The following is a 27,222-nucleotide window of genomic DNA, read 5'->3' as shown; positions in this document are numbered from 1 at the left end:
ATCGGGGCTGTTACTTCTTCCTATTACCGAGGGAGGACATACATTCACTAGAACAGCCAAATACACAGCCTCGCCCAATTGCAAACAAATTCGGTGCGAAGACAAGAATGGCGTAGAAAGATCGCCTGTTTGCGAAAGAACACTTTAAATCATTGGAATTCAGCCGACAGGGGGAAAAAGGGTGGTCAAGTAAGTAACAGTTGTCAATTGATCGTATCGTGTGGCCTGTAATATCTCTCCCAGTCGAGGTGACTGCATATGGGACGGGCCGCCATGTTTCACCGAATCATTGCCTTCGTCGTCCTATCGGAATCCCACCCAGAGGCTAGTAGTGTGTAGTCGATGAATTTACAACGTGTATATTGGACAGAAGTAACATAGTATAGTGTTAAATATACAGGGCGAAATAACGGACAGTTATCCCTTTCCTAATTCCAGGCTGCGGACAGTAACACTAACAGGTGTATTCTCACACGTCATTTCAATGATATAACTATAACGAGCGTCTCTCTTAACTGAAAGTAAGTCAAATTTATGACCCAATACTACATGCTGCGATCTCATATCACAATTTTCAAATAGGCGTTCGTATTTGATGAAACAGCCTTGTTTTAATATGTGTCACCTTTTTTCGACCTGTGTTTTCAATCAGTGTGTTTTGACCGAACTGTCAACACCGAAAACCTGTCGTGTTGGTTGAGCAACGACAAGCCCATGTGCCTATGTTGACTACCTGTAGGGGAATACTGTCAGGCAGAGGGGCCAGGAAATTAACCTTTACACTAGCATCACAGCACAAGTGCTTTTTAATTAACCCAGTATGTTCAGTACAAATAATGAAATTATTATTTGACCGCAATTAGGTTGACTTGTACTTCCTAAAGAAGTTAAAGAATACCCAATTCTTGTATATATCTAAAGTTAATCTGACATGACAGATTAACTTTAGCAATGTGAAAGAATCAGATTCTCTTTAACGTATCTTTAGAGTATATATTTTTGACGATACAGCCTATATGTCCTGGAGTGCTACAGTGGTTATTATATTCAGTGTTCAGCAAGATATAGTTTGAGAGACTTGTCATCATTTTAGCGATTCTCAAAACATGTTTACAGTGAAACATACAAACTTTATTGCAAAGACAGGTACCCCCGATTTGAATTTGTTTATGAAAGTAGTATGTAAGTTACACACAGAGAAATTACATTTGATTTTAGTGCTTGACCCTTGCGCAACACATTACATGGTCCTTGTACTTCCACGCCCCACTTAGATATGTTGGTACAAACAGTGTTTCTTATCATTAGCAAATACATTTCTGTGTATGTATTATCATGGTGTAATATTTATAGTTATCATGATATAACATTTATACTAAGTTTTCCTACAACAATTAGATCCACATCAAGTGCTTTTATGACTTATCATGGTGTAATATTTATACATCATTTCATATAATTATAGTTTAGCAAGTAATACTTATATGAAATGATGTATAAATATTACACCATGATAAGTCATAAAAGCACTTGATGTGGATCTAATTATTGTAGGAAAACTTAGTATAAATGTTATATCATGATAGTATATTAAAAACAAATTAAGGGATCATGAATATTATTTTGGATGTTTTTTTAAGTGAAAAGACTGAGCACACAATTTCATAATAATATACCCCAACATATTCATGATCCTTAACTTTTTGTGTACAGTATAGATACTGATGATAGAAGTTAGAACTTGTATGTAAACCTCCAGCTGAGATTTAATGCATTCTTATATCCAGTTTTCATACTCAGTGTAATCAATATACACCTACTACTTACAGGCACTTACAGGAAGACATAGGTTCTCTATTATGATGAGACATACTCGGCAGGATGGCTTATACATGTCTTCAGGTCATTCTGACCTGGTGTAATTGCCCTGATTGATTGGTTGTATTTCTTGTTGACCTACCGGTACACGGTAACTGTTTCCAGCACACAGGTCAGTCTCAGTATGCGTTGTGGTAGATCATGGTATATGGTAGCATGTTAATATGCTGGTGTTTGTGTTTTAGACTTCAGAAAACTTATCTAAATAAATCTTTTAATTTTCATGATGACTGATCAAACATCTCAAAATCCTAAAGATTTTTTCGTATTTTCTCTTACAAGTGTCTGTTTATGTGCTCATATATTTGACTTAGTTGTATTTATGGGATTTGCATGTAGGAAATATGAGCTGTATCACATGGAGATATATGATACACAATCAGATGATATGAAACAGTATGGAACAAAGTGTTCTCTTGTAAGACAATAGGAATACACTTGCTACTTGAAATGGAATGTGGCCCATCCCAGCTCAGAAGTGAAATAGATGTCATATGATAAATGTTCAACTTCAAGGAATGTTGTATTTTCACTTCTTTTGGACCTGGAAACTAATTACATTCCAAAATGTTTTTTATTGACATTTTGTAGCAGATTCTAAAATAATGTATTATGTTTAATGATAAGTGATTAATCATATCTGATATGATATATACTGAAATAAACGGTGAGGGATCATGAATGTTTTGGGGGATATTTTGTTGTGAAGACTGAGCCCAGAGTGTCATAAAAATATCCCCAAAATATTTATGATCCCTAATTTTTTGTTCAGTATATAATGCAATGGAAGGCTGTCATGATAAATATTTCAACCTTATTGTTGTGTTGTAGGGGCAGTGCTCAACGCAAGTAGTTTATCTGGGGTGACCTGTTTATCTTGAAATATAAGCTAGGAGAGCATCAAGTAATTAGTGTAGCCTGTTGTAAGACCGCAGACAGCTATTAGGAAAGTCAGCGGTTTAAGCCTGCAAAGATGTTGTATGTCATGCAAGGGTTAACCAATCAAAGCCTTGTCAATCTTTTTCTCTCTGTCTGTCTATCTGAGTGGCAGATTGAACTGAAATGAATCATAGTCAGTTGACCCTGTCAAGTTTGGCCTTGAACAATGAGATACCCCCACCGTAATGATATAGTAAATATGCCATTGGTGTGATATGGAGATATATTGATAATAATGCCTATGTCATATCTAGAATTTTTTTATGTTTATTCCTAGATAACCCGATTATATGAATTAGTGTACAGGGCTTGGTAAAACCTGTCATGATGTAGAGGTACTGAGGAAGATAATATATTTTTGTTTCAATTAAATAAATTATCTTAATGATTCAGAAAAAAAGTTTCACAAGTTTTTTTCATCTGCCATTTTAGGTATTGTCATATTTCTACTATGATTTGCTTGTATATAACTGACTAACACAACTGTAAAATAGTCGGTGCCTATCAACTGGTACATCAACATTTGCACCAAGACATGTCATAAAAACATCTTAGTTATGATGGCAATAGTGCTAAGATTACTTGTGTGAGCGGGACACTGGATAGTCAGAAATTATTAGCTGACGGCAAGTGTATTGCTCTATGTATCAATAATATTGTGCTGGGAATAAAATTGTATTATGCAAGCCCATGATGAGTACAATACATATATATTTTCCTAATATCTGATATTCACGCTATAGACCTACACAAGGATAACATTCTCCTTATCATATAATGTTATTCTTGAAACAACCAATGTTTAAGTCTTATTTTCAGTAACTTTTGAACTGCGCATTAATACAATGTTTGAGTAAATCGCCCCATTTTTCATTTTGTGCCAACTGATTTACAGTCATGTTTGTCTGCAGAAACACACATACATCCGGAAAACTCTATCAAAACCTACTGAGAACAGCAGACAATAATTTATTGATCAAGCAGACATTGCATCGCTGTACTATTATGTATGGGGCTTAAAAGTAGTTCCTGGCAGGTGAACTCATTTGCATATTTATCGGATTGTGATACCCAGTTTATTGGATTGGTTTATTGCATCAATAATACCATCCATGATATGATAAACATGTTTACCACAAGCTTGTTTTTATACAGTTGACATTAAACAAAGTAAGATAGGATGAGAATGTTTGATTTGTCATTTTACAAACAGTCACTTTTGGCAGGCTATACATTTATTAGTCCTCAGTAGAATGTCAACATTCCAGTCCCCTGTAGGTATACAGTTCTTGTAATACATACACAATCATCTCAAGCCCTGTCCGTATTCACTGGCGATCATGGTCAAGCCCCTGCCCAGGTTTGCCAAGAGACTATTTGAGATGTACTTTAGAAAAATATTGTCCAAAAGCACATTTACTAGTTCCCAGAGCCTATATGCCCTGAGCAGTGCAGAGTTACAAGATGACAATTGCTGAATAACTCGGGGGGGGGGGGGGGGGGGGGCTGTGTAAACATAAATCCTAGATGGAAGACTGTTTGCTGTGATGGGCCTCTATTAGTGACCTAGAGAGAAGGGTTGAGGCACTGGGAGAGATTCGTGTCCAGAGGCAGGACTTGCCGAGCAGGGTTTCAGGTAGGCGGCCCAAGGATTTAATCATGCCTGAGTGCCTCGGTGGAATGTGCTGGTCTACACATCAGTGTTATCAGAACAATGGGAGCCGGCAAGGTACGATGAGGGCCTGTGAACCATCACCCAACTTGTCAGGTGCACTACAGTCTCGGGGCTTTGTAAATGTGCTTTGAGGATAGTCAAGAGAGGAAGTTATTGTATTGAGGAGGTCACTTTCCTCTCTGTCTTGTTGACTCGGCGAGTAGTTTGTGTTATTTTATTATTGCCATGTTGACATGGAGATCAAGGATTGGTCATCTAGTTGAGCTCCATGAAGCCCTGCAGCAACAAGGCTGACCTGTTCTGGATGGGAGAGTTTACTAAATTTACTTGCGTGTAAAGAATTTCCACTACACATGCTGAATTTCACACTTTCATGGATAAAAGGATGTAGTATACACTTAAAAAACTTGACACTTCATCCTGAAGTTCAAAATACTTTGTGTATATTGTTGTGTTGTGCAACATGATTTTTCTATGCTGCTCTTGATGTTTATATGATGGCCCAAACGATATATGGTTTCAATTACCTGACCGACCCTTATTTAAGGTGCCAACCATAACCATTTGCAATATGCTGACAAGATTATTCTGTAATTAACACCTGACATTCTGTAGCCCTGGCAGTTGAGTAGCCTAGTGGTTAAAGCGTCAGCTCATCCGGACCAGACAAACCAATGGCTTGTAACCAGGTAATGGCCCTCCCTGCCTTTGGGAGGGATAATACGCAATCAGCCAGGTGACACCTTGTGAACACCTGATTCCCTCTTTGGTCCTCTGAGGACCTATTTTACCCTGGAATCCCTATGGGGTAACTTGATACTGTCATGAACGTGTAGCAGAGGGAGAGGGTCCTGACTTCAACTACTTGGTGGAAGGTGTCACTTTTAGTTTAGGACCTTATTAAGTATGTTAAAGAATGGCAGCTGTTGTCCCTGGGAAACTTTGTATAAGACAGCCATGTTCATTAAATTCTAGAGATTATGATATGTGGCTTTAGCGATACAAACTGTATTTCCCAGCTAGATATTATACCCGGGTATTATGGGCAGTATACCACCTCCCCAGTAACCTGATAGCCATATTCACTGGCTTATGTAGGGTTGTCAATGCTGAACACGGGACATCAGCTGTGCTCATATTCCCTCAGGCAGAGGCATCATACCAGCCTATTAACCTGAAAACCTGGTACGACCAGTCACCTTCACATGCTAAATATGTGTAGCAACTACTGACTACACATGACAGTAATTTGGTAACAAGTTGTGTAAACTATGACCACTTGTTTACTTTATTGCAAGGTGAGCTTTGTGTTGAGTGCCAGGCCTGTGGCTTGTAATCATGGTAATTGTGGAAGACATTTGATTGTATGTTATTTTCTGTTATCATATGGCTACTCACCAGTTTGGAGTGTTTCTTTTGTAATTCTTTACAAAAAGTCATTTATATTTGTAGTATCTCAGCATAGGTCTTCAGCAACCCATGCTTGCCGTAAAAGGCGACTATGCTTGTCGTAAAAGGCGACTAACGGGATCGGGTGGTCCGACTCGCTGACTTGGTTGATGCATGTCATCGATCCCAATTGCGTGGATCGATGCTCATGATATTAATCACTGGATTGTCTGGTCCAGACTTGATTATTTACAGACCGCCGTCATATAGCTGGAATATTGCTGAGTGCTGCATTAAACAACAAACCAACCAAACCAATCAGCTTTAAGATTTCTGCCAGAGTTATATACTTGAGTGTGTTTGTTTCAAGTTAAGGATGTATCCCCAGTATCCTATTCTTGTTGTAAGAGCCAACTTAACAGACTAAGTTATTCTGACACTGAGACATCAATCACTCAGTCAGTTGGTTTAGCAGGCTGGTCCAGCTGTGATCTGTTGCCTTGTCCAGGGGGGTTCCTGGGGCGGTGGAGCAGCCTAGTGGTTGAAGTGTTTGCTTGTCACAACGAAGACCCAGGTTCGATTCCCCATATGGGTACAGTGGGTGAAGCCCATTGCCCTGCCGTGATATTGCTTGAATGTTGCTAAAAGTGGTGTAAAACCAGACTCACTCACTCTAGATTTGAGTCCAGGGTACCCCCGGTACAAATTTTGGTGGGCGTGAATTATACTGATATCATTGCTTGTGCTCAGAAGTCTTTTAAAACTATATACAGATGGCAATTTTAATGTTACATTGAAAAAGATCAACCATCGACACTCTGAAGTGTACATCCTACAAGAATAACAGTTGGTGATAAAGGGATGGTGAGGTAGCCAAGTGGACAAAGCGTTTGCTCATCATGCCAATAGCATGGGTTTGATTCCCAACATCGGTACAATGTGTGAAGCCATTTTCTGTTGTCTCTTGCCATGATATTGCTGGAATATTCTTAAAAAAGGCAAAAAAAGGGTACTCCCTCACTCTTACATGAAATCTACAGTTTTTGCCAGTGATTCACACAGTGAAATTTTTCGGCATCTCCCAGGACTCGCAGTGTAAATTATTTTGTGTCCAGTCTCAATTTGTATGGGTAAATGATGCAATATTTACCCTTGTTGCGCTAGGTTCGCAGTTGTCTTCCCCTATCCAGGATTTTGAAAAAGGTGGGGTGCACACTACAAGTCATGAAGTGAACAATAATAAGAGTGACAAAACGCTTCCATTAGGGCTGGGACGGGTAACTCGGGTACCTGGGTCGGGTGGGTACTGTTAAGGACCCGGGTACCCACAGGACTACCTGGACCCGTGGTTAGTCACAGGATTATATTGTTTAATGGCAAAAAATATTTATGGTTGCACTATAAGTGACAAATGTTCACATTTCTTTCCGACTATGAATACATTCCTTCTGACTTTATATGTTTGCATAAAGATAAAACTTCAGTCAACTTCAGTGTGTGCACGACCAGATCATTTTATACCTGTATCTAAATACATTTTGACAGGAGTACGGTCAAATGTTTCCCAATTGGACATTTTGTACCTATTTCTTGAGACCCACAGCGGGTACCCGTGTAGGGTCGGGTAATAGTGGGATAAGTACCCGGGTAGTAAATTTAGACTCGTCCCAGCCCTACTTTCCATATTCATAAGCAACCACTGCTAGAAGCAGAATCAACAGTATGATAGGTGACAGGTATATGCTAGGTTTGCAAGTAGGGTGAACGAAAAAGGGAGGAGCCATGGCAATTTGTAAAGGGTTTTCCCAACCTATAATGCTTCAGTGTTGCTAAACCTGACCTTCAAGCCCCGTTATCAATGAAATAGATCTGATCAGATACGTCAATGAAACTTTCATGAAAGACATTTCTTCCCATTTAGCAGCTTCAGTCGGCATTCATAGTATTATGTGGTATTGTCCACGGGTCTATTACTTATGCCATGCTTGCCATTACAACTGGAACGGGTGGGCGTCGCCCAGTTTGAAAGTCACTTACCATTACTATCTCCATATTTCCATTTAGTCTCATTTGAACAATGTCCCAAAATACCCCAACATAATCAAGTGGCTTGAGTTGGTTTTAAGCCAGCTATTTGGTTGAACTAATGCTAGGATTATCTGTAGAACTGGTTTGAATGTTTGCTTATGTGTTCTACTCACCAGATCTGTTAGTTTAACCGTTGTTAAAATCCAGCATGCGTGAAATGTGTGGCTTGTGAAATATCTGATGCTGACTAATTGTGGGTGGTGATTTTAATCCAGTGGAAATGTCAGACATCTGTGGACCTCTGTGGGGATTCAAGGAGAGAATTGGTCCCCAGCAACCTATTATGGTCATAAGAGGTGACTTAATAGATCAGACGCTGTGACTTCGTTGATGGCCTGTCATAGTACCCTAACAGCATACATCATTGCTCACAGTATCAATCACAGGATTTTCAGGTCCAAACTTGTTTAGTTACAGGCCATCATATGTTTTAAGGAATATATATTTTTTTAAATAGACATGTATATTAAAAGTGAGCAAGCGCAACGCCTATCTGAAGATCTCTCAAATACAAAAATACTTTGTATACAAGATAATATATACATCACAATGCACAGTGGATGTCTATCTAGAGTTCAACATCATATTCACGTATACATATCTAAATATATGAAAATATCGTCTTTTTATGGCTTACAAAGTGTTTTGACAGGGTAATAAAATTCCTGTCGTCATATAACTGGAATATTACTGAGTGATGCTATAAACGCTCCTTGCGAAACTTGACATTCTACTAGCCATTGGGATACCTTCAACATTTGGCAAACGTTTCACACTTAGTAGCAGGCTTGTGCCTAGTTGCATCCCTGTTTATTATGTTTCGTGGCTTTTAAGACAGTGAGTGAGGTTTTATGCCGATTATAGTAATATTCCAGCAATATCACAGCGGGAGACACCAATGGGCTTCAAATATAGTACCCATGTCAGGAATCGAACCCGGGTCTTCGGCATGACAAGCAAATGCCTCAACCACTAGGCTACCAGCCGCCTCTTTTAAGACAAGAGAGACAGAAATAGTTAATTAAAGTGTCACATGATAGGGAACCTTGCTGTAAATGCTTTTTTGTGTAAATGTTACCTATCACCCAGACTGACAGAAATATTGAAATACATTATGTACATATTTCTCAGTATAGATTTAGTAATGTGAATAATTTCATGTGCGATTTATAAGTATGTAAGATATTTATTGGGTGTTAATCTTTTTTATTGTAGTTACGTTAATTTTTTTAATGCTGGGCATCAGCAGCAAGTTGTTTGGGCACTTTCACTGACAGTAATCTTCAGAGATGCAGTTTGACAATAGTATGAGGAGTGTAGTTTATCCATATATCTTGTCCTTACTTAGTACTCCAACATCTAAACACCTCTCAAAAAGTATGAGGATATTATGGCTGTTATTCAATGGTAACATTGTCGTTAGTAACACAACCTGATAACTCAATTTTTATTATGCCCACTGCTTTTCTGTTCTGTTTTACATGCCATATTTTAGCACAACAATGTAAAACTAAGTTCTAATGAGAGTTCATCCCATGCCTGTGGTCTCTATGAGATACAGCCTATATTCACCAGCCATTACACAACTGGAAATCAGCAGTCAACCCTTACACCTGCCCTGGGGTCATGTCATGTGTGAAAGCAGATGAAATCCTTCCCACTTGAAGAACGATGACCCCAGGTATTGCACAAGGCCAATTATAAGTGTATACAATAGGCAATCAAACCTCATTGTCACCTATGCTGGCCAGTCAAAGGCAAAATTAAGACCTCTCCAGACAGTTACCTCATTAAGCCAGCCCTATGTCATCTCGTAGCCATGCTCTTTGTTAGGAGTATCTGCATGTGTTTGTGAGAGACAAAAAGGGGAAAAAACACACGTGTAAACAGCCTAAGGGTAAACAATACCTGAGACGAGAGGGTAACCTAGGACTCTGTATGATGAGACTAGGTGAAGGATTTTCTGCTAAGCCCCCAGACTCAATATTTACCTGGTTCCCTGAACGGCTGTGGTCGTGGTACAGACTGATTAGCTCTAGGTATATTCATGATCAGTGATCACAGTGGTAAATAATCCCCAACTCTCCATACACTGTCAGTGTGAGTACCTTCTGTTCTGGTTGTGGTATGCAGTTTGAATCAAACCGCCTGGATATCTTACTGGATCAGTGAACCAATCAGTAAGTGGAAGTGCAATACAAAAGTTATGTTTGACTCAACACGTAATATTTTACAGTTGAATGTAATGTAATTTTAAAACCATATTTTATTTTTTTCTGTATAATATATAATAGCAGCCTGTGTCGAAAGTTTGTGTACTAGCCTGAACATGGCTCTTAGCATCATTTTCAGTAGTCTTTAGTGTTATTATAGACTATTATTAACTAAGCTGAACAGTTTTGCTAGCCTTCTGATTAGTCAAAGTCTGTCGTACAATACAATACAATACAATACAATACAATAATATCTTTCGTATGATATGATATGAAATGATATCTTTTGTATGTAATGTAATGTAGTCAGATTTCATGATTTCACAAGCATGCTCAAAGCATATGCCATATTATTATTTATTTACCTGATGTAGGAACTGGTTATTTATGTCATGTGCCCACATCTAATGATGAATATTGTGCAGACGGTTTCATCTGTAGGTTCCTATATAACTATGTATTTCCTGTGACAACGATGAGGTTGGCGGGACATGCACGAAGCCCCTGTTCAGTGACACAGCAGGGTGCAACGCTGGAATCCCAGCTGCCTCGGCTCACTCTGAGCTTGCATCATACAGATGCAATGCAGGATATTCATATGTCTTACATCATATGCATTCAGGTGTCTAAGGGGGTAGCCTAGTGGTAATAGCATTCGCTCTTCACGCCGAAGACCCGGGTTCGATTCCTGAGATGGGTACAATGTGTGAAGCCCATTTCTGGTGTCCCCCGCTGTGATATTGCTGGAATATTGCTAAAAGCGGCGTAAAACCATCCTCACTCACTCAGGTGTGTGAGGTGCGTGCCTAAGTCGGCTAGGAAGCTACGTTTGAATCCCAGGGTTGCTCTGATACTCGATCACTCGGCACCATACTCATTCATCGGCTTCATCAAAGTAGTAACCATGTCAGACCCACATGAGCTTTCCTGACACGCCTGAAATTACTGAAATACTGTTCTAGTCAATGTTAAACTCACTCAGTGGAATAATGTTGGAATATTGTTGGAATCTACTTTGAATTGTGAAGTGCTCCACAGGTTGGTTCAAACGGACTGAATCATGTTTAGTATACTGGTCCATCCACCATACATACATCTTGGATTATTTGACTTGTTGGTATATTGGCCGACGGAAGGGTGGTATAAATTATTTATATCCTACTCAACATGCTCAAGCAACAAACATAAACTCACATTTTACTTTGGAGATGTTTACTCATCAGATGTATATTCATGAGTACAATGTGTGAAGCCCATTTCTGGGGTGCCGCTGTGATATTGCTGGAATATTGCTAAAAGTGGCATAGATCATACTCGCTCACTCGAATACCCTTGAAGATCCGGGTTAGAATTGGTCTTTCAGCAACCCATTTGTGTCTCCCTCCATGAAGATCCGGGTTAGAATTGGTCATCAACAACCTATGCGACTAACGGGATCCAGGGCACAGGTTTGCTGATTTGGTTCATGCATGTCATCGCCTCTCAATTACATAGATCGAAGTTCATGATCAATCACTGGATTGTCTGGTCCAGACTTGATTATTTACAGACTGCTGTCATACAGCTGGTATATTGCTGAGTGTGGCGTTAAACAACAAACAAACAAACAAACACAAACACTCTCTCCCATAAATTAATGATGGAGAACTTAATTTCTTAAACCGCAAATCCAGTGTCAGCTTATCCACCACAGACTAGTGGTGTGGCTGGGAATGTCCTTGAGGCAGGACATGGCAGGTGCGACATACTGGAGTCAGACTGGAGTTGTCCTGCGGCTTCTCACACACCTCCTGGAGGTTAGGTGGAAATAGGTGGCAGTTGTTTTAGCCTCTTAAAGGATGACAGGAATTATAAAAATGCCCGAAACGTTGTTGTATAATTTGTACCGTATCAGCGACTCATGGTTTTGAATGGGAATCATGTCACCTGTCTGATTGTAGGTCATTGTACCCTGACGGTATGGATTGTTTGTGTGTTTAACGTTGTACTCCGCTATATTCCACCTACATGACGAAATCCAGTGATTGATATCATGAGCATGGATCCATGCATGTGGGATACAATGACATGCAGTCAAACACGTCTCTGAGCCTGACCACCGATTCATTAATTACCTCATACAACACACATTGGTTGGTGGGAACCTATATTTGTAAAGGGTTGTGACTGCAAGGGACAGATGATCGTAAAATTCATTAAACAGTTACATTCAGTAAAACGTGTAAACCATTATCCATTTAGTGTTAAATTATTTACAGGGATTGTAATGAAACAGGATTTCAAGTAAGGAAACATGTGGGTAAACGAAATTTGAATACCCCCTAAAAAATGTGGATACCCAATATAAATTGAACCCAAATAACTAAAAGCTTATCTATGACTCTTAGATTGTGTGCACAAACTTCACTACCAAAAAATACCCCCAAAATGTTCATGATCCCTAATGCCGTGATATAACTGGAATAATGTTCAAAGCGGCGTTAAACCCCACTCACTAACTCACTCACTCACTCACTCACTCACTCACTCACTCACTCACTCACTCACTCACTCACTCACTCACTCACTCACTCACTCACTCACGTCATGATCCCTAACCTTTTTCTTCATTATAGATTTAAATACAAATAATATTGTCAAAATGCACAAAGTCCTCAGACCCATCCCTCAAAATCTCTGGTATTGTACTGCTGATATTTTGCAGTGAAGAGCAACCGACATTTTAACCTTGTGTATTTAGTTGAAGCTGACAATGCAGAAAACACTTGCACTAATAGCTCAACCCTTCAATCCTATCATATATACCAACTAGTTTCCTTGGCATGTATCGCAGACAAGACTGTGAATGTTGTCATGTGGTAGTGTAAGTTCCTTCATCGCGGAGATACCAGACTCTGCAGTTGTCTCACCTCATGCATTATCTTGACATCTTGACATTCTGTCATTCCGGGTGTAGGGGTTTCTGGGTATTGTGTTGCTCTGGATAAAGAGCCTGTCAATACTCAGGATATTGTATTCAGTATTGATTTGTCATAAGTTTTTCCCTTTAAGACAACAGTTTTATCTGCATTGTCTTCCTTTAACCGCGTACAGGTTACGTCCTCTACTGTTAACATATGTTTAAGGAAATTTCCTGTGCTAACATAGATAATCTGTAATAAAAATGCTTGAATTTGAGGTGAAGGTGAGGTTTTCCAGGGATTTATGTCGGATTTTAAACTAAGCCCCCTTGGCCATGTGTTGGCAGGCATTATGATGGGAAATTATTTTTATTGATTACAATTGGGATGTTTCTTGTAAACGTTGGGCATGTTCTTCTTTTTACTCATAGAAAACACATATAATTGAGTCTCGGATATAACCAGGTCTCATTTCACAAAGGCAGCCCTAAGTTTGTTTTATGTCTGTGTTAAGGTAGACTAACATCTAGTCTCTGAAATGAATATATTTTACCGAAAAAAACAGGTGTTAAATTATAGTTATAAAATGTAATTAAAAGGAGCCCAGAGACTTTCTTCACAAACATTATATACTTGAATGGGCTCTATTGGATATATTTGTTGGATATATTAGTGTTAAGGTATAGGACTGTTGTTCAGCTACGATATTTTTTAGAGACAGCCCAGTTCGATACACTCACTGATGGTTATTTAAACATCAGTTGGGATTGTTAGGCCAGACTTTTCTGGGTCTTTTAGTTTACAGATTTTGATGTGTAAAATTTTGATTGGTAGATCGAAAAAATATAATAGAGGATTTTCTTTTTATGATCTTAAAATTTGATTTTAATCGAGAGGTGATAAATTAAGAAATTAAACTTTGTTTAGGACCTTATAAATATTTAAAATTCCATTGTCATTTTTATTGTGAAAGCCATCTTTAGCATTGGCAGTAATGAAAGAAACCTTGTCATTCTGATTTTACTTTTTTCTGAATTTTCTATTTTAACCATTTAACCTGGAATACTGTTAAAAGCAGCGTTAAACCCAACTCACTCACTGTTTTAACTTAGACATGTATGACTGTTATGTGACCTACTTGGGGCAGCACACAAACATATGCTAGTTAGAACAACCTGGAACAATATAGAAGTAGTGATTTTCTTGAACTCTACTCATCGGTTTACAAAACCTCATAGACTGAACTCAAGAGATTACAAATATATTGAATACCCAAAGAGACCATCAATACCCAATATGAATGATAACATGTGAGTAAATACTCAATGGCTCAAAAAATCATCTGGAGGCCAGTACTTATCAGCTCCACTGAAATTAGATTGTACAAAACCTGTTTGACATCCCCTGCCCATATAGCTCTTAGCTCGTTTAGTTCTCAGTTTGCCTGTGACCATCAACCTTCCCAGATATATCGGTAATAAATCGGTGCAAAGCAGTTAAACATACATAGAGAAGAGTGTGTTTCACATGAGTGGAGCACCAAATCCTAGCCAGGCCCCATTAACCAACTAGGTATTCAAGCTGTTTATTGAACCAGTTCTACATAAGACCTTAGCTGGCTGTCACAAATCCATAGGCTGGGATTAACGTGTTCATGTAGGAACTAGAGACCATTCCCTGATCTAGTAATACATATTCCCAGAGAACTGTAATGGATATGTTTGTTTGAAGAACTTAAAGGTATTGTTTTTCATAACCCTGAAACACATACAGGTGCACGAGGTAGACAAATGGCTGGTACGCATGGTATGGAGTAATATGAATATTGGTGACTTTATATTACAGGGATAGCAGTGGATGTTTAGTCTGTGTCAGTGTTGGTGTATAACCTTATGCATACCCATTCTTGATGCATGCCATGGTTTAACCTACGTATCACATGTCCATTGTACACACTCTGTTTTTTCGTTACATGATATCCTCTCTGACACAGTGTGTGTACAAGTAGGTCGGATACTTTGTCAACATAACAAGTGTTAACACTTGGATGCTGATGTCACACCTTGGTACACAGTATCAATATGTTATAGGTTCCTACACGGTTATCAAGTTAGAGCGACAACAACCAAGTGACGAGAGATATATATGCAAGACATGTTGTGATAAGAAGCAGATTACAATTGACAACAACAGGTGCTAGATAACATGTAGCATACAGATAATTGGATGAAGCCAAATGAACTGTAAGAAAAATGTTATGTATAATGTTGTGCTACAATGCAAAGAATTACCTGGTCTGTCTATTTTTTAGTTATATAGCTGGAATATTTCGGAGTACAAAATCATACATGCATGTGAAGTGCATTTATCATTGGCATCCTTAAAATCATGTCATTGTAAGGTAATATTATTATTATGTATTATGTTGTGCCACAATGCAGGGATTTACCTGGGTCTGTCCAGGATATAAGGGGTTAACAAAATCATGCATGTGAATCAGTGCATTTATCACTGCCATCCTACAAATCAGGTAATATTATGACATGTGATCTGGGAACATATTTTATCCGTACTGTTATGATTTTAACCGTACCATTGCGCTCTATGACAAGTTTCAAACAGTCACTGAAGATGTCATTGAAAAAATGCATTAAACCGGACTAGTTCTTAGTTCCCGAACATGGCCGACTTCTACTTTCGTTGTGGTCTTCCCGGAGGGCATGACTTACTTACCTTTGCTTTATTGAGCAGATCGCTGTACATATGTCATTATACGTGTCATGGTATTGAACCAGAGCTTAATACAGTGTACTTGTAGGTCTTACACTGTAGAAGTGATAGGATGGGGTTTCAGGCTGTGTGACAAGTGTCATGGACAAACTTACTTGTAAGTACACCTGTATGCTGATGTTCAAAATTATCCTTTTGCTGTCAGATGTACTCGGGGTACCCTAGAGCCTGGGCTACAGCTGAATAGAGTTTGTGATCCTGGTTTTCACTGAAACATTATCCATGTTCCCACAGCTGTGTATTTATGTGATCCTGTTTCTCACACAGCTGTGTCTGTGTGTGATCCTGTTCCTCACACAGCTGTGTATTTATGTGATCCTGTTTCTCACACAGCTGTGTCTGTGTGTGATCCTGTTTCTCACACAGCTGTGTATTTGTGTGATCCTGTTTCTCACACAGCTGTGTATTTGTGTGATCCTGTTTCTCACACAGCTGTGTATTTGTGTGATCCTGTTTCTCACACAGCTGTGTCTGTGTGTGATCCTGTTCCTCACACAGCTGTGTATTTATGTGATCCTGTTTCTCACATAGCTGTGTATTTGTGTGATCCTGTTTCCCACACAGCTGTGTTTGTGTATGATCCTGTTTCTCACACAGCTGTGTATTTGTGTGATCCTGTTTCTCACACAGCTGTGTATTTGTGTGATCCTGTTTCTCACACAGTTTGTATTTGTGTGATCCTGTTTCTCACACAGCTGTGTCTGTGTGTGATCCTGTTTCCCACACAGCTGTGTTTGTGTGTGATCCTGTTTCTCACACAGCTGTGTATTTGTGTGATCGTGTTTCTCACACAGTTTGTATTTGTGTGATCCTGTTTCTCACACAGCTGTGTATTTGTGTGATCCTGTTTCTCACACGGCTATATCTGTGTGTGATCCTGTTTCTCACAAGGCTATATCTGTGTGTGAGCCATGTTCTCAAATCTGTGTGTTAGCCATGTTCCCACAGATGTGTGATTTTGATACTCAAACAGCTGTGATCGTGTGATCTTGGTGTACAGGTCCTCGGTAAATAATAGTTTATGTTTATGAGAAGCTTATGCTATGTTATAAGCTAAGGTTAAAGTGAACATTTTGCCATGTTTGTTGATGGCCCTGAGAAAGGTAAACAAAGATGGTGATACGGTTGTTTATCAACTGCTGGCCACCTGTTGGATGATAAGCTCACTTTCAGGATGGTGTCTCCTTCACTATTCGAGAATGTTCTTGATAAGGTTTTATTTTGGGGGAATTCTCAAACCTACCTTTCCCCGACCAACACGTGTCACCAAATATCAAGGTAGTATGGTATGGTTCATATTATATATAAAGCAGGAAGTTAGCCAGTAAACAATGTGTAATCAGTTGCTTCATAATGATTTCAAAGTCTGATGAGTTCAAATTAATAGTTTCATGTCGCATTGAATTAAAGTGTGTAATTGTCAACACTTTTGTAGATAATTCTTTTTAGATCAAAATATTTGAAAACAGAAAAATTCAACACGTGAAACCCCATATACTGTCAATACACAAGGACATGTTTAGTGTCAATCATAATAACTCATAGTCTCATAATCATATTTTTGGAAAAGTAAATCTAAATTAAAACAGGAAAGGGGATCACAGATTCCTCATTGATCCAAGGCACCACATGGGCACTCGGGGCCCAGAAGTTTGCTGTGCAGAGTTACATCCCTTGGGCATGCCAGAAACCTATGATCATGTGTTTGTATCCCGGTTCGTCCTGATTATGTTTCTTGGTTTGTCCGCACCAGGGCCCACTTGCACAAAGTGATCTTAGCGCTAAGACTATCATAAGTCTATGTTAAAGTATGGAAGTTACGATCATCTTAGCGCTAAGATCGCTTTGTGCAAGTGGGTACAGATCCGTGCTCTTTGGTTAACTAACTTTGTAAACGTCTGAGACCTGCATTACTTCAGGCTTCGACACTCCGCCCACATTAAGCTGGCATGTCATGATATCAGTGGAATACTGTTCAAAGTGGCGTTAAAGCTAAATCACTGACAGTAAGGCATCACAACTTGTCCAGAGTTATGCCCCTTTGCTGCACTGGTGGTTGGATCTGATGGACATTTGGTTGATTCCCAGACTGGGTAAACACGGACGGCATTATCACTGAAGGAGTCCTTCAGGATGAAACTGTTACACCATGATATGAGGAACCACTTCAATGTCTGAGAAAAAACCCAACTAATTTCCTTAATTATCTAGACATACCCCAACGTTTCATCACAATTAAAGCTGTTATTTATTGACTTGGACTGTAAAAACTGTAAAAGTTGATTTTGTTGCGTGAAAACTTTCTTATCTCTTAACCCTTCTGCCCCAAACTTAAGCCATTGAGATTTTTATCGGACATCAAACTTTGAACTGGTTGCTGACAAGTTGTTGAAAGTGTAAACTCCTGTTCGTTATCTCACTCAAATTTAAAGCAGTAGGTTTGTCTCCCAAAGGTCCCTTGAGTCAGAGCTGATATGACGAGGTAGGATCTCTGTATCCTAGACTCCCTGATTAAGTATGTGTAATGAATCTGTTGTTCCTCTACCATGTACTGTAGAAGGAAGGACTCGGGATACAACCAGGTAAAATAACAAGGCACTTTGACCTTGAAGTTGATCACGTGACAACAACAGTTTACATATTGAACTGTGGGGAGCAGATCAAAAGGGCCTCCAGAGGTAAAGTCAAAACAATCACTACCCATGGTCAAAACAGCCACGACCCTGGTCAAAACTTCCGGAACCCATGGTCACAACATCCACAACCCATGGTCACAACATCCACAACCCATGGTCAAAACAGCCACAACCCATGGTCACAACAGCCACAACCCATGGTCAAAACAGCCACAACCCATGGTCAAAACAGCCACAACCCATGGTCACAACAGCCACAACCCATGGTCACAACAGCCACAACCCATGGTCACAACAGCCACTACCCATGGTCACAACAGCCACAACCCATGGTCACAACAGCCACAACCCATGGTCAAAACAGCCACAACCCATGGTCAAAACAGCCACAACCCATGGTCAAAACAGCCACAACCCATGGTCAAAACAGCCACAACCCATGGTCAAAACAGCCACAACCCATGGTCACAACAGCCACAACCCATGGTCAAAACAGCCACAACCCATGGTCAAAACAGCCACAACCAATGGTCAAAACAGCCACAACCCATGGTCACAACAGCCACAACCCATGGTCAAAACAGCCACAACCCATGGTCAAAACAGCCACAACCCATGGTCACAACAGCCACAACCCATGGTCAAAACAGCCACAACCCATGGTCACAACAGCCACAACCCATGGTCACAACAGCCACTACCCATGGTCAAAACAGCCACAACCCATGGTCAAAACAGCCAAAACCCATGGTCCAAATGTCCACACAAAAATGTCAAAACGTCCACACAAAAATAGACTACAAACTGAACTGTGTATTTATGTTTAATCAACTTCAACTAATGCTGCACATGCTTCAGTTCCATGGCAACATCAGATACATACATGACAACATATCCGAGCAATCAGTCAGTTTCAGACCCCACCGGGATACTCCCTTTCACTATCAAAAGCTGAGTAGTATGTGTCACTCCTTGGATATATCAAGAGCTTACTCAGTGTACATCATAACTCCACAAGTATTGTGCCATATTCTGTAGTGATAAAACTCTTTATACAATGTCAAAGTTAGTGAGAGAGCCCCTTTAAAATGTACTGTACAGACATGCTTGCAGGATAGGTATTGTAGCAAGTTTGATTTCTTTCTTCTCTGCTGTTTTGACATAGGCTGTGTGACTGAATGAAATGTGTACAACAAGACCATGAACACAGCAGTTTTATGTATGGCATGACCTCAGTCATCCATTCACATAACATAAAAGCCTTAAAAAGTGGAAGTTTCTACAAAGCGGCTTTTGGGTTTGAGAGTAAGGACTTTTCGTGAGAATGACATCATTTGCTTACATTTGTGAATCATCTCTTCCCCGTATTGTTGATTCCTTAGCGCCCCACACTTAAAGCTGACTAAGTTGGGATTCAGTAGGTACGATTTGTGACGTGGCTGATACTGTGGCACCACGGTGAGGATCATTTACCATGCTGTCTGGCACTGAAACTTGTTGAGCAATGTCGTTATTATACCCACGACCTTTTAGGTTGGGGGTATATAGTTATACTAAGGTTCCGTCCATTCGTCCGAAAACTTTGATTTCTCTGAAACTATTCAGTGGAATTTCATCTCAAATTTAGAACATATAATCTGTGTCATATGGAGGGGTGCAGTCCAAAAAAAAAATGTTTATTAATTTTCCATTTTTTATGAATTTTTCAAACCCTAACCCTATCCATTATTTAATTTGAAACTACTGACACACTAGGCGGGTCGAGGGTATTAGTGAGCCACGCTCACTTTTGCCCTTGTTTTCATAGTGTTTAACATGACACTGACATACTGTGATGTATACTAGTCGAAAGAAGTGAAGGACCACCCAATTTTTTCATATTGCTCTAGTTAATCTATCATGTCATCACAGATTAGCTATGGTAACATGAAAGAATTGGAGGGTCCTTTACTTTTGAGTAGTTTAAATGAAATACTTCTCAATACTCACTCACTTAAAGTTATACAGATCAGGAAGGTGAAGTTCTTAACCGACTGGTAGATGACGTTTTAAATAGTTCTTTCCCGTTTTTGCTCACTTGAACCAGAAGCTCAGGTGGTCTTATGTCCGTCTGTCATAAACTTTTACATTTTCAACACTTCCCCTGAAACCCTATGATACATTAACTTTTCAAGGATGATCCCAGCATGCCTCATTGGAAAATCAATTTCTTATTGTGCGAAAGGCGGTGTTGAACTCTATATCACTGAAATTTGCCAATTATTACAATGTTTGTTGATAATTGTATGTTGACGATGTTGCGTTATTGTGACTGTTGTGTTGTTGTTGTTGCAGGCTAGAGTGCCCAGCGGAGTATGCCGGGCCTGACACCACGTGACATGAACGGATACGGTGATTACAGCGGCCCAATGAGGGGAGGCGGATCACAGTTTGTTGCCAAGTAAGTATTTACAGGGTTTCACAGGATATCATAATGACTGCAGTGTTTTATTTGGTAATACCTGTAATTTTTCGGTAAAATAGGCCATGTATTGGTAGACTTTAACCCTATCAGTCCAAAATATTGAATATACCAGTATTTTGAACTGGTACGTTTATATCTGAAGGAAAACAGTGCTGATGACCATGTCATAACGTTGAGGCCTGAGGGTGTATCTTCTGTGCCTCAGTGCCCCAACAATATTTGTGGAAACAATATTTTCACTCTTGACCACCACAAACCATCCCCCTACACACACATCGTACTGTTGAGTGTTACTAGTATTAAGACCACTCCACATCCATCATCACCTCGACACCCCCATCGCCGACACCCCACCGCCGACACCCCACTGTCGACACCCCACCGCCAACACCCCACTGCCGACACCCCACTGCCGACGCCCCACTGTCGACACCCCACTGCTGGCACCCCAATGTCGACACCCCCCTGTCGACACCCCACTGCTGACACCCAACTGTCGACACCCAACTGTCGACACCCCACTGCTGACACACCTATTTCTTCCACTCGGACTCACCCAATGTTTGTGTGTGACTAAGTATTGGTGTATAGTATAGTGGATAGAGGGAAGTGGAGAGGGAAGGCTTGTGGTTTCATCCCATGCCCAGCCATTCCATTGATGTACTTGTTACTTTGTGCTTGGCATTAGGGGAACAAAACAAGGATGGGTTGCCTCAGTGTCAGTATACTGACTGAGTGAGTGAGTGAGTGAGGTTTTATGCCGCTTTTAGCTGTATTCCAACAATATCACAGCGGAGGACACCAGAAATGGGCTTTACACATTGTATCCATGTGGGCATACGGTGTTAAACAATAAATAAACAAACACACATCGATGATCACACATCGCTATAAGTGCAAAAACTTTGCATTCAACACTAAAGCCCATTTCACCTCCCCCTGCTTGTATTACGACCACCAGGTGAGACTAGCAACTGTCACCCCACTGTGGCATACACTGTGGTTCCCACTATAACCACTAGTTTGTCAGATCCTGCCTCACCTATACAGGCTGCTGGGATATAACTGTCATAATGCTTACTTCAGCAGTAAACACTGTTCTCTCATACCATAACATGACCAATCAGAACAGCTCCATATCAGAAATATGTCAAACAGGGCAATTGTATTGCATGTCTTCTGTAGAATTTGACGGATGAAGTAGCACATGCCCCTTTAGAGTCTTGGAATTAATGTCTGCATCTTTATCCGCAGTTTCATTTACGTCAATTGTGCGCTATTGATTGGTGCATTAATAATTTATCCCCTTTGATTTTCAATTACCCTGCTCAGCGAATGTGACTGTGTCAGGCTACTGCATGTCCCAGTGTGTTGTAGGAAGGCAGGCTTCACGACACATGACATGTAATCCTCTTAAATACTCGGATAAGAATTACTGAAATGTAATTATGACATGAGTAGCCAAAGGCTTACATAATACTTTTTTCCTTGATCTATATTTACATTATGGAAACACACGAGGGTAATACCTCCTTATCACATGATGTCATTCTTAATATAAAAACTTAAGACATTTTTCTGTCATTTTGCTGATGGGGTGGCACAGGTGGCCCAGTCGTCTAAGGCGCCGCGATTCTCTGTGCAGAGTGTTGTCCCTTGGGCACGCCAGAAACCTATGATTGTGGGTTCAAATTCCGGTTTGCCCCGATTATGTTTCTAGGTTTGTCAGCACCATACCCGTGCTTGTGGGTTTCACCGAAGTGGTAAATGTCTTAGACCTGCATCATTTCGGGCTTTCCTCCCACATTAAGCTGACACGCTGGACTGGAATATTGTTAAAAGAGGCATTAAACCCAACTCACTCACTCTGTCACTCTGAATGATAACATTGGTATATGGAGCTTGTTAAAATTGTTCTTTCTAGGCAACCTTTCTTTGCATATATGTCAGGTCGTAATAAGTTTATCAAGTTGGTATCACATTGATAACACTCCCAGTGAAGATAATATGATTTATTAGTTGTAAGTGGGCAAATGGTGTGAATATTATTAGAGATATGGATTTTTTAAAGTTTTTCTATAACATTATGTTTTTGATGTATAAAACTGTATAGAAAACCGTCCAATCTCTCAGAGCATCTTCTCCTGTGTGGCTGCTAGCTTGAGCTGATATAATGCTTGTGTACAACTAATCCCATTGTTGCGGATGTTGAATTATGTAGTAGGAACACTGTCCCTCGGGAATAAAGCACATGTTCATGTTTTTCTTTGGTTTTCCTCTCCCTTCTCCTTGCATAAATATAGCCCAAAGTGCAGCATGCTTGTCTCCCTGTTGGATTTGTGTGGCTGAATAGGTCTGCAATACACTTGGGTATTGGTCAGACTTTCGTATTGCAATAGAGATTAATGATGTATTGTGGTATGTTCCAAAATATATTGCATGCATTCTTTCTTCGGTAACATGTTTTTACCTGTATAAAGATAACCCACATTTTGAAAACTGCGTGGTCATATGTGTAAGAAGCCGGTCACAAAGATTTCACTTTTTCGATCACAAGAACCAGATCCTAATTTCTGAATTTCTTACTTTCTGTTCGACTTGATTTTAAATACTGGTGTTTTCCAAACGAATTGTGATATAATTTTTTAATGATTTGATATGCATGTTTTGCATAGGTAAATCGAGCCCTGCAAAGAGATTTTAGCTGTCATAATTTTCTGTTAAAGCATGGGAGTTACGATCAACTCAGTGTACCTTTCACCCTAACTCTTAGCACTGCCACTGTCACAGGTCAATGTTGAAGTATGGGAGTTGCGATTACCTTATATTAGCGCTAAGATTGCTTTGTGGAACAGGGCCTTTCACCCTAACTCTTAGCACTGCCACTGTCACAGGTCAATGTTGAAGCATGGGAGTTGTGTTCACCTTAGCGCTAAGATTGCTTTGTCGAACAGGGCCTTTCACCCTAACTCTTAGCACTGCCACTGTCACAGGTCAATGTTGAAGCATGGGAGTTGTGATCACCTTAGCGCCAAGATTGCTTTGTGGAACAGGGCCTTTTACCCTAACTCTTAGCACTGCCACTGTCACAGGTCAATGTTGAAGCATGGGAGTTGTGATCACCTTAGCGCTAAGATTGCTTTGTGGAACAGGGCCTTTCACCCTTATTCTTAGCACTGCCATTGTCACAGGTCAATGTTGAAGCATGGGAGTTGTGATCACCTTAGCGCTACGATTGCTTTGTGGAACAAGGCCTTTCACCCTAACTCTTAGCACTGCCACTGTCACAGGTCAATGTTGAAACATGGGAGTTACGATCACCTTAGCGCTAAGATTACTTTGTGGAACAGGGCCTTTCACCCTAACTCTTAGCACTGCCACTGTCACAGGTCAATGTTGAAGTATGGGAGTTGCGATTACCTTAGCGCTAAGATTACTTTGTGGAACAGGGCCTTTCACCCTAACTCTAAGCACTGTCACTGTCACAGGTCAATGTTGAAGTATGGGAGTTGCGATTACCTTATATTAGCGCTAAGATTACTTTGTGGAACAGGGCCTTTCACCCTAACTCTTAGCACTGCCACTGTCACAGGTCAATGTTGAAGCATGGGAGTTGCGATCACCTTAGCGCTAAGATTGCTTTGTGGAACAGGGCCTTTCACCCTAACTCTTAGCACTGCCACTGTCACAGGTCAATGTTGAAGCATGGGAGTTGTGATCACCTTAGCACTAAGATTGCTTTGTGGAACAGGGCCTTTCACCCTAACTCTTAGCACTGCCACTGTCACAGGTCAATGTTGAAGCATGGGAGTTGTGATCACCTTAGCACTAAGATTGCTTTGTGGAACAGGGCCCCAGTGGTGTATCAGTGAAATAGGAGTGCCCTCTCTTTGAGTATTCATACACATTACAGCCACTAAGCCTATATACTCACCTACGTCATGTGTTAAGCTGTTAATGTGACCTCTTATTCATCAAAAGCAAATTCCTCCTGTGCTTTTTTGATGGTGATAATCCAGGTTAAGAATATAACATTAACTCAATCCCCTATTTCTGAAGAGATCAGATTTAACTCTGGGACATACCATTGTGTCATGAGGATTGACTGTGCTGTGGTTGTCCAACAGCTGAAGGCCCACCTGATGCTGGCCTGACAATAGATTTGTTTGTTTGTTTGTTTTTAGCTGCACTCAGCAATATAACAGCTGCATTATGGCACCCTGTAAATAACCGAGTCTGGACCAGACAATCCAGTGATTGATATCATGAGCATCAAAATCATGACACAACTGGGATATGATGACATGTATCAACCAAGCCAGAGAGCCTGACGACCCAATCCTGTCAGTCGCCTCTTACGACAAGAGTTGCAAAGGAGCTTTTCTAATCCAGACCTTCAAGGGTCGACAGTTGAAGAGAGGCCACTCTGATTGTGGCTGACCATTTGTGTAGAACCTATTTTCTTGGTAACTATGGTGATAATGTGTCTAACTTCATGTATCTGTGTTTCAGCGGATCCTACCCTGAAGAATATTACCGCAGGTAAGCACAACACTTTTTCAGTCATGGGAAAAGTTAAGAAATAATGTTTATATTAAAGCGAAATTTATTTTCATCATTTCAAAGTTATGTCATACGTGGCAAGTCATGCTTAAATATATATATAGTTGTTAAATATTTATCTCCATGTTGACACTATCACTCCTAGTTAAAAATAAGTGTCGGGTGAGTTGTATTCTGCTTATGATCAAAGTCATAGCCATATGTTACACTTGGCAGTATGTCTTGCTCACAATACAACTGCCTCACCTGCTGTAAAAAGCCTTGCAAGCCTATTAAACATGCTTACTATAGTGTGCCTGAAAGTAAAGTATGGCACAGGCTACATGCATACACTGTGTTGTGGTGTTTGTATGAATGTCCCTTGTCTGGCTATTGAATTAACAAGGATTGTAGACTAGGATGTTTGGCTTTGTATTTTGGGATGAGATGAACGTATAGAATCAGCTATTTGCAGTGTTCTCATGGCAAAGCTAGCTCCTGGTTGGAGATCTTTGTAGACTTAAGTAAATCCCTGTTTCGAAGCCCTGCTGGCAAATTTTCAGCAGGTTATTTTTAGTCAGGTCCTTTCAAAAGTGACTTGTGGGCAGAATTGTCTCTGTAACGCCCTTTGCCACAGAATTGCGAAAATGATCCTGTCATAGACGATGGGTGTGTTTCCTTTGGGACAGCAATGCTGATCTTGTGAGGTGGGCTTTCTGATTCATCTTGTATGTTTAGTGACCTCGGACATACCCCAGTAGACAAGTAGAACAGGTGAATCGAGGAGGTTTAAATTCCTAAGTGCAAGGAAAGAATGTGATTGGGCTGCCTTCATTTCACTGACAGTTTCGTCGTGATTTAATGAGAAAGAGAGGAGCTGCAAGTACCTGTGTGTACTAATGTAGAGAAAAACAGTTGTTGATGAATTTAATGGAGGATGCAGTGACTTGCATCATTCATTGACAGGTTATTGGGAGTACTGCAGAAAGTTTGCGCCTGGTCTGTCGGAAATAACTGTGATAAGGCTGCAGTATAATCTCCATCGGATCCTGGACAGAATACAGAAGAATTATTGACTGATTTGTTATCCCTATGTGCTAATACTTGAAAAACTTAGTTCCTGTGTGATGTAATGGTATTATACTCCAGCTGCAAGGAGAGGTGTGTGATGAAACTGTGTTATATCCCGGCTGCAAGGAGAGTTTGTGTGTGATACGAGACCCTAGGATAACTTGTCAGGAGAATAGTTTGGTGACATTTATATTGTACTAATGATGGTTCGTTTTAGTGGCTTTAGGGATGAGGATCCCTACAGACGGGTTAACAGAGAAGACCCTTATCGAGAAAACCCTTACCAGCGCAGGGAGGATGTCTATGGAAGGGTGGCCACTACTAACGGCCGCTTCAACGACGTCGCTGGGGGAGGTTGGTATTTTGGTTTTGCTCAAATACAGTGAAACTTTGTTTTGTCAAACTCTTTAGCTTGATAGATCATTTAGGACAGTGTCAGTTTGTTTCCTTGGCTGGTGGCCAGTTGTACAGTTGCTGCAATTCACTTTGCTGAAATGTGTTTCTGATTCATGCTAGAATCCTATGATTTTGGTTTGAATGCCAGATTCAACTTGATTATGTTTCCAGGTTTGTCACGGCACCATACCTGTGCTCGTAGGTTTCACCAGTGTGATATGCGTCTGAGATCTGAATTACT

General features: G+C 40.2%; 1 protein-coding gene across 5 annotated transcripts in view; it reads left to right on the top strand.

Moving 5' to 3' along the window:
* The window catches only part of LOC124111441 (epidermal growth factor receptor kinase substrate 8-like), a 113,447-nt gene that overhangs the window by 21,314 nt on the left and 64,911 nt on the right, over positions 1-27,222 (top strand). For 4 of the 5 annotated variants that reach the window (XM_048385900.1, XM_048385899.1, XM_048385898.1 and 1 more), the window contains exons 1-4: positions 41-189; positions 20,843-20,948; positions 25,485-25,514; positions 26,803-26,939. In XM_048385900.1, the coding sequence (XP_048241857.1) occupies positions 20,863-20,948; positions 25,485-25,514; positions 26,803-26,939 (253 nt within the window). In that variant the 5' untranslated portion in view covers positions 41-189; positions 20,843-20,862. Of the gene's footprint in view, positions 1-40; positions 190-20,842; positions 20,949-25,484; positions 25,515-26,802; positions 26,940-27,222 lie in introns of those variants that run through there. The other variant, XM_048385897.1, reaches the window with a different exon arrangement.

This window comes from Haliotis rufescens, unplaced genomic scaffold (assembly GCF_023055435.1).
Source record: "Haliotis rufescens isolate VD_foot unplaced genomic scaffold, xgHalRufe1.0.p SCAF_6, whole genome shotgun sequence".
Taxonomy (NCBI): domain Eukaryota; kingdom Metazoa; phylum Mollusca; class Gastropoda; order Lepetellida; family Haliotidae; genus Haliotis; species Haliotis rufescens.
Note: the sequence above shows the minus strand (reverse complement) of the source record. Positions and strands in the feature narration are given on the sequence as shown.